At 42.3% G+C, this 8,951-nt stretch overlaps 1 protein-coding gene across 1 annotated transcript in view; it reads right to left on the bottom strand.

Annotated features, from left to right (window-relative positions):
- The window catches only part of Tmc7 (transmembrane channel like 7), a 70,503-nt gene that overhangs the window by 37,216 nt on the left and 24,336 nt on the right, over positions 1 to 8,951 (bottom strand). The window contains exons 5-8 of the mRNA XM_023704697.1: positions 7,081 to 7,163; positions 4,211 to 4,356; positions 1,708 to 1,855; positions 526 to 699 (exon numbers count right to left, since the gene is read on the bottom strand). Coding sequence (XP_023560465.1) covers positions 526 to 699; positions 1,708 to 1,855; positions 4,211 to 4,356; positions 7,081 to 7,163 — 551 coding nt within the window. The remainder of the gene's footprint in view (positions 1 to 525; positions 700 to 1,707; positions 1,856 to 4,210; positions 4,357 to 7,080; positions 7,164 to 8,951) is intronic.

Below are 8,951 nucleotides of genomic sequence, written 5' to 3'. Positions count from 1 at the left end.
TTAATTCAATGTGAAGAAAGATTTATACTAAGAGTGTTTGTGGACAGGATATCATGTCTGCATCTTGTACTATGAATAACCACTACAAAGACAACAATATGCAATGTATTAATTATTGAAACTGTCCTACTAATCGGTTTTGAAACTGTCTTATTGCTATTTGTTTCTCAATAAAATTAATTTTAAAAATCTTGGGTTTTAAAATCACTGCTAGTTTAGGGAAAACTAAGGCACTGCCTGCTAAGTAGAAGAGTCGCAAATAAAAATGCAGGCAATCTAGCCAGAATAAGAATATTGTATATTCCAGAGGAAATAGGTACGTATCTCAAAAGTGTTCTAAAATTTCTCTTTAAAGTGGAAATTTGATCACTACTGATTTTTAGTTCTCTGTTATGTCAGCCAAACTTATATACCCTCACTTATATTCAGAAATGATGATAGTATCTATCATCACTCTAGATTGCAGTGTGTTTAACACAACACCCAGCAGAAATCAGGCTGAACTGACTCTGGAGGTGCACTTACTTTTTTCATGTGCTCCTGGGAGAAGGTAGTCGCTAAGTAGATTGCATAAAAGCATACAGCTAGAACAGCCAGCACAATGCAGTTCAAAAACAATCTCAAAGAGTAAATGCGTATTGTCTCCTCTGAGGTCCTTTGTGCTATTTTCTGCCGTATTCTCTCTTCTTCCAGATCTGCCTGAGGACCAAAGAAAATATATTTGTGAGCAATGAAATGAAGGCGTTTTAGGAGGGTAAATCCTAATTCTCATCCATCTTTAGGACTTCCTTTAAATATTCAAATCACCCAAGACTCATTCCCAGACTAAGCCCAATTAGATTTTATCTAGTATGACTACTAAGGGCACTAAACAACTTGTGTGTGTGTGTGTGTGTGTGTGTATATATATATATATATATATACAATGTATATATATATAAACAATATATATATATACTAAACTGTATCTCTATCTATCTGAAATACCATGTAAGTAGATGTTATCTTTTAAGTCTTGTAGTCTCTGCTTTTTATTTTATTTTTTATTTTTTATTTTTTTTATTTTTTGTGGAACCGGGGATTGAACTCATACCCTTGCGCTTGCCAGGGAAGCACTTATTCTACTGAGCCATCTCCCCAGCCGTCGCTGCTTTTTAATGGGAAATATGATCTGTTCATATTCAGAATAAAACATAACAACTTATTTCCTTTCCCCTTACTTTATTAAGCTTTCGATTTGCTTGCCCCCCTCCTCATTTACTTTTTGTTTGTTTGTTTAATGGGTGTTGACCAAGATGCTACTCACTACTCCTTTTTTTCCTTTTATCAATTTAGAAATTTTCTTGTACTTTTTCATGTTCTTTCCACTTTAACCTGTCACAGCGTTCCCGCTTCAGTCCAGTTTCTCCTGTACAAGCAATGCCTATGACAGTCCTCATCAGGTGAGAACGGAACAGTGTAAGATGGCAGCACAGGGAAAAAAGATACTGTCCTCTCCCACCAGTGTGTGTCCCCACCTTAGGTTCAAGGTCATCAACCCCAGTATGCTGTACACCTCAGAAAGCTCTTGAAGACAACATAGGAGAAGCTTGCCGACCACCTGAGACAGCCTGGCCCCCACGCGGGTCCTGCACAGGCTGCATGCTTGGCCTTCTGAGGCAAGACCGGGCTGGGAGAACCCCCACGGGAAGACCCAGCAGCACTCACTCGGAGCTCATACCGCAAGCTGCTGTGCTTCAGGTCAGCCATGCTGCGGTTGCTGATGCAGAAGTCCCAGCCAGCGAAGATCTTGTTGCAGTAACTTTGGAAGTGCTCCTCACTCCGAATCAGGTTGACTTTAAACCCTTCCACTGACCTGGCCCCAAAACACAAGTATCCTGATGAGAGCAGCAGCAAAACACAGATCCAGGAATTGGCTTCTCTGAAGTCTGAGAAGCTGCACATGGCTGTATGTCTGGCACATTTTGACATGGTCAAGTTTTAGACCATTCTATAGATGTGGCAGTTAGCCAGGCATCTCACTGATGAAAACCACCTCCATATATCTATCTAATAACTTCTATCATAGCTGGAACTAAAGCCAGACCATATTTTTCTCCAATCAGATTTAACTGGTTCATTTTAGATATACATAATGGTCACACACATCGTGCAGAATTTGTACCTGTACAGGATATGACTTGATTTTTTTCCCCCATTCCCCTCCCTCTCTCCCTTCAACACTGCCTTCCCTCCCCATTTACAAAAGCTTTGTTTCCATTGTTTTCTCATTCCCAGCCCATTTTAATATAAACGAGAAATGCTACATGATCTAGTTCTATCCAGTCTCCTCCCATGTGGCCACTCTACTGTAATAGTTTTCACATCTTTCATAAACCTATAAATCCTGCTTGTGCCTCTGGCCCTCTCTACATGACAGTTCCTGTACTCTCTTCTGGTACGGTTTTCCCTTGACTTCCACAGCCATCTGCTACAGACTGGATCCAGAGTGTCCCTTCAGATGCCCATGTGCTGAAGGCTTGGTCCCCAGCCAGAGCATTGCTGAACAGCAAGGACACTTAAAGCGGTGGGGCCCAGTAGGAGGAAGTTCAGGAGGGGTGTGCCCTTCAACAGGCCGAAGAGGATCTGCCTCTTCCTGTTTTTCTTTGCTTCCTGGCTGCCATGAGGCAAGCATGCCTCTATGGTGGGCTCTCACTCTGATTTACTATACTGCCACAGGCCCAGCCACAGGGCAAAGGGATGGTGGACTGAAATCCCTGACTCCAAGAGCCAAGATAAACTTTTCCTTCTCTTAAATAAGCTATCTCATGGTTTTTGTCACAATAACAGAACTAATACACTATCTTTCAGATTTCAGCTCCAATATCTCCTCTAGGATCCCACATCTCTCCATTTAAAATTGCAAGCCCTATTTCAAATTAGTCCCTTTAATTTCTTTGACAGCAATGAACCTAATCCAAAATAATCTTATTTACTCACTCACTGCTTATGTCCTCTCACTCTGACTATATTACAAATTCCTTGAGGACACCTGATTATCTTGCCTCCTTTCTATGTACAATGCCTAGGTCCCATTTGCTCACCTAGTGGACAAATGCATGAATAAATGACTCAAATAGTAAATGAAACCTTTAGCAGGCACCTGTGCAGGCCAGATGCGACTCATATATTTCACAATTTTTATTCAATCAACTGCTTTCATGTAAAATATACTCTGGCATTGATGATATAAAAACACCAAGTGTCACGCACAGGCCTCTAGATGAAACAGGTTATTTGTAGAATTTGCTAGGGATGTATGAGGACAATGGAAGTGGAAGAATATTCTTCACAGCGAAGAATATAGATCAGGACCACTTGAGATGCTTTCCCCAAATGCACATTTGTAAATCATTTCAGACCCTAAGATGTTTAACTCAGTCAGTATCTGGTGGGGTACAGAAATACAAGTTTTACTATGTTTGGGCCATCTTACCCTGTGACATAGTTGTTTCTTAAAGTTATTAAAGGAATTAATGCTCTATCCTGTAACCCTAACCTCCTGGCTGTAGATGATGCATCAGAGGACTAGCACCTGAGCGAACCCGAGCTAAGGCGTCTCTTCCAAGGATTCCTGCACCTGTGACCCAGGGAGTCACGGGCTGATGGCAACTGTGTGCTGCCTTATTTCTACTTCATAAAGCTGTCACAACCCTAGAGATGCAAAGCTGCAGGAGCTCTTGCTTTTGATATTATTCCTACCGCATAGCTATTTTTTTGTCCTTTTTTTTTTGGTGGAACTGGGGATTGAACTCAGGCCCTTGTGCTTGCCATCTCCCAGGCCCCTTTTTTGTCTTTCTGTAGTTCGCTTTCCTCCTTTCCTTTGATCTGTGCCTCATTCTGTTACCCTTTGTCACAGTTGGCCAAAGTTGAGTTTCTGCCACTTGCAACCCAATAGATATTTAATTAACATAAATACCAAAGCAAGATAAAGATTGTTGGAAGAGAGGTGTGGAATTTCCAAACAAATTAACTCCAGGGTGTTACTCCAGTCCCAACTTCTTACTTCAATATCCTCCAGGTGTTCTCAGTTGCCAATACACTCACAAACCTTTTCCTCACTAATCCAACCAAGAGTTCCTCCTCCTTTGGGCAATGTTTTCAGATTCAACAGAGCTCTAAGAGACACCAGCCATCAATTCAAGGAGAATGCAATGAAAGATACTCTTACCTTTTCACTATCCAAAGGAGGCTCAGGGCCAGGTAAGCAATCGTGCTTATCAAATAAGCCAAGGGCAGGTCATAGGTGAAGTTCTGAAATTTTATACCATTAATAGTGTAATGTCCATAAAAGAGGCTGGTTTCCTCCAAGAAGCCCTGAAACAAAAGCCAAGGGCATGAGGTCAGCCTGGTCGGCTCAGTGCATACAACTAGAATAGCAGTTTGTGCCTCAAGGAACTCACACTGAAATAACTCTAAATCCATCACTGTATCCCTTGATAACCAGAACAGCCCCAGATATAGGTACCAAGGAAACCTGAGCATTAAAACACTCAGATGAATCACCCAAAGTGGAAATTAGGCACATAGTTCCATGTGCTATCCCATCAAAAATAATAAAAGACTTAGGGATAAATTTAACACAAGAAATTAATTAGGAATAAATTTAACATAAGAAGTATAAATCTTATATTTGGAAAACTAACATCCCGTATTCATGGATCAGGGCTCCATGGCAACACCCACAAATGGATCTACAGATTCCACAAAATCCTTACGGGGGGGGGGGCAGCCAGATAGCTCAGTGGACTAAAGTGCCTACTTAGGCAGACTCAGGGACCAGGGTTCAATCCCTGGAGTGCAGTGCCAGCCCTGCCCCCAGGGCACACTGAGACAGCACTGAGATGGGGCATGGTGATTCCAGCCTGTAATCCCAGCTCTTGGGAGGCTGAAAACAGGAGGATCATTACAGTCCAATCTACGTAGTGAGACCCTATAGATTCTGTACTAAGCGCATTTAAAAAAAAATTTTTTTTTTAGCTTTTTTAAAAAAATCCTTCCCAGGACCCTAGCTGGCTTCTCATGGAATTTCAAGGGACCCAGAATAGCCAAAATAACTGTAAAAGAACAAAGTTGGAGGAGTCACATGTTCCAATTTCAAAATTTACTATAAAAGCAACAGTAATCAAGACAATGTGGTGGGGGCAAAATAATAGAATAATAATACACATACAAAGATGGGAAAAAAGTAGGAATCCAGAAACAAACTAATGTCTCATCTATAGTCAATATTTAACAAAGGGAAACAATACTGTTTCCAGCAAATCTTATTCAGACAACCAGATTGTCACATGCAAAAAAACGAAGCTAAATTCCAACCTCTCACTGTATATAAAAGTGAACTTAAAATGGATCAAATATTTAAATATATAAGCCAAGACAATAAAATGTTTAGAAGAAATGACGGTTAAATCTTCAAAGTCTGGAACAAAAAGTGGAGTACACATATAATCAAGTATAGCTCAGCCTTAAAAAGGAAAGAAATCTTGTCACACGTTACATGAATAAAAAGCCCATTGCTTTCAGTGTGACCTCGGGGGAGTCACTGTCTTTTTCCTCATTTGCATAGCTTCCACTTTGTTATGTGCACACACAACAATTCCTCCAAGTTGTTCTGAAGAAAACAGCAGTTTGGAGATACAGAAACACTTTCTCAAAATCAGATGCAGTTGACAAATTCAAAGTTTTCTATTTAGCCATATTCAGAAAAGACCAAGTTCAATAACATGATGTGTTGCATCAGTAACTATCAGAAAGGTAGTTCTATATACAGACTGAAGACCCCTTCTGTGAAATCCTTGAGACCAGGAAAGTTTCAGATTTAAGTGTTTTTCAGAATTGGAAATTAGAATAGACTTCACCAGTCAGGCCGCCCTAACCTAAAAATCTGAAATGTTCCCAAGTTGGATTCTAGATTTTGAGATTAGAAATGCTCAGTTTTCACTTGTAAGTATGAAATATCTAGAGTTACGGTAGTTCTCAGCCAGGAGCCATTTGATCCCCCAGGAAATACCTGGCAATGTCTGAAGACATTTTCTCATGTCATAACCCCCTGCTACTGCCATCTAGTGGGTAGAGACCAGGGACATGGCCCAGCCTCCTACAGTGCATGAACAGCACCCATCACCAACAGTAAAATGGAACTGCGCTCAAGTTGGGAATCCTTAGTAGGACTACAGTGATGATAACTTTTCACAGCTTTATGATTTGCTTAGGAAAATAAAAGGATTATAAACACACAGAGATGCAGGCACCCATTGGAATCCTAGCGTAGTAACACCCATTGTAATCTCAGAACTCTGAATGAAAGGATCATAAATTAGATCCCAGCCTGGGCAGTTTAGCAACTCAGCAAGACCCTGTCTCAAAACAGATAAAAAGGTTGGTAATATAGTTCAGTGCAAAGGCCAACTTCAGTCTCCAGAATGGCAAAAAACAAAACAAAACAAACACACACACACACACACACACACACACAAACTACTTTTTGATGAAGAAATAAAACCATTTAAAATAACTATGTATTCCACTTAGGAGCAGAGGGTGTTGACCTGAGATTAACCAATTTTGGAGGGATCCCAAGGAGTCCGGGTATAGGTCTAGGTGCAGGTGTGGTGTGTGTACGTGACGTGTGTATATGACGAATCTGCGCTCACACGTGTCTCCATGTGTACTCTCTGGATGGAGGAGCCACAGTCTTCATTCATTGGGGTCTAGGGTTTTCAGAAAGAGAGAAAATGATACTACTTCTGTCCTGGGTCATCCTCACTGACACTTCTCTCTGTGGGGCCCAGTATTCTGCTGAAGGCTGATTAGAGGATGGTGGGGACCAGAGACTGGCGTGGCTGACAGTGCAAGGTCCTCTTCCTGTACACACCGGAGGGAGGAGCCTGCCTGCTGATCAGTAACCAGGAGCCTGGCGGGCCTTCCTGGAGCCCGTCCACACTTGTGTTCACCTCTCACTGCAGACACGGATGGCACTGATCTTTACCCTCCTGTTAGTATTTTGCAGGCCCAAACAGAATTAGGTTAAATACTTACAGTGCCAGAAAGCAAGTCTATGATATAACTGTAAAAGTAGATGAGTCCAGAACTGCTTACTGGATAGACTGTACACTGCTTATCTGCAAGAGAAAGAAGAAGAACACTTGTTGGAAGTAGTCTGCCAGTTTCTGTGACTTGTCTCACAATTTTGTATGTAACTACGTACATTTAAATATGTCTCACACAAAAACATAGTTGTATGGGGAAGTGTTTGTGTGTTTGTGATTTTCCATTTCCAAACTCCAATGTGTTTAAGTACAGTAGCATTTTCCTCTGCTTCTAGCATTTCTTTCACTACTCTTCCTAAATACTTGGGTATGTACATCATTTTGTGGATGAGGCCTCGCTTTTGGCTTGTATATGTGCATTAGGGTTCATATCTGTATATGTTCTGAGATATATGTGATTGATGTATTAACTGTTACCATCCTGGGCCGGCCAGATAGCTCAGTGGACTAAAGCACCTGCTTAGGCAGATGCAGGGGCTGGGAGCTCAATCCCCGGGGCATGCTGAGACTGTGACTGAGCCTGGGTGTGGGCGTGCCTGTAACCCCAGCACTTGGGAGGCTGAGAACAGGAGGATCACTATGAGTCCGATCGATGTAGTGAGACCCTGTACTAAATACATTTTTAAAAATTATTATCCCATTTAAATTTTTTTATTTTGAGAAGTGACCCTCTTGCCTCAGCCTCCCAGACTGCTGGAATTACAAGCATACACTACCATACCTGGCATATTATCCCACTTTTAAGCACAGCTAACGTACACAGATCTCTTCATGTATGTAAATAACCACTGAATTTCAGGTCAACACTAGTTTCAGTGATGCGACCTTCATCCAGGATAACTGACTTTCCCTTCTTATCAGTCAGCTGCAACTGTGCAACAAACAACCTCAAAGCCTCCAGGACTGAGAAGATGAAATGTTATTTTCTCACGCAAGGGCCCAAAGCTTGAGTTCATTCAGCTGACCAGCCTGAGCCATGAGAGGGCCTGGGGTTCCAACTGGACCCAGGTCTGTCCCACGTGATCTCCGTCTGCGTCTGGGCCACACAGGCCATGGGCACGTAGGCCACAGGCGTCTCATGGCAGACACACAGGCACAACAGGTGAGCCGATCCCAAGCAGGAGTTTCACACAAACACGTCACCAGACCAGACAAGGCGCGGGGCCAAGCTCAGTGTCAGCGGGATAGGAAGGCTCCTCCTTCCACAGTGGGAGTCACTGCCAAATCCCAATTCCAGGGCATTGATAAGGTGAGTGAAGGAACCTGATCTACGACCCTCCTCTGGGCTTTAGTTTCCATTTTATTTAAATAACACATTGAGGCCAGCTGTGGTAGCACATGCCTGTAATGCAGCTCTCAGGAAGCAGAGGCAGGAGGATTGCTGTGAGTTCGGGGCCAGCCTGGGCCACACAGTGAGTGCAAGGTCAGCCTAAACTACACACACACACACAAAACCTGTCTCAAAAACAAACAAATAGTTGAATCACTTTCCCCAGTGCAAATTCTAGCACTGCCATTTCATAATTCTATTCATTTATTCATTAAACAAACATTTCTTTGTTACTATGTACCAGATAGATATTGGGGATAAAAAGGTGAATAGAGGCACTTCCTGCCCTTGAAAAGCAAGTGGCTTCAAAGTGGCGGGGTGTAGGGATCTGTTGGTCTCAATGTGATCAGTTCTACCCAGTGAGAAACAGCAGTGGGAATGAGAAAAAGAGACAAGTAGACAAAAGCTGGGCTAGGTGGCGGCTGGTCTGCCTTGTTGGCAAGATGAAACAGGGGGCCAGGGAGATGGCTCAGTGGAATAAGAGCTTCCCTGGCAAGCACAAGAGCCTGAGTTCAATTCCTTTTTTTTTT

The sequence above is a fragment of the Octodon degus genome, unplaced genomic scaffold (assembly GCF_000260255.1).
Source record: "Octodon degus isolate 3935 unplaced genomic scaffold, OctDeg1.0 scaffold00200, whole genome shotgun sequence".
Classification (NCBI taxonomy): Eukaryota; Metazoa; Chordata; class Mammalia; order Rodentia; family Octodontidae; genus Octodon; species Octodon degus.
This window is presented reverse-complemented; position numbering and strand designations above follow the sequence as displayed.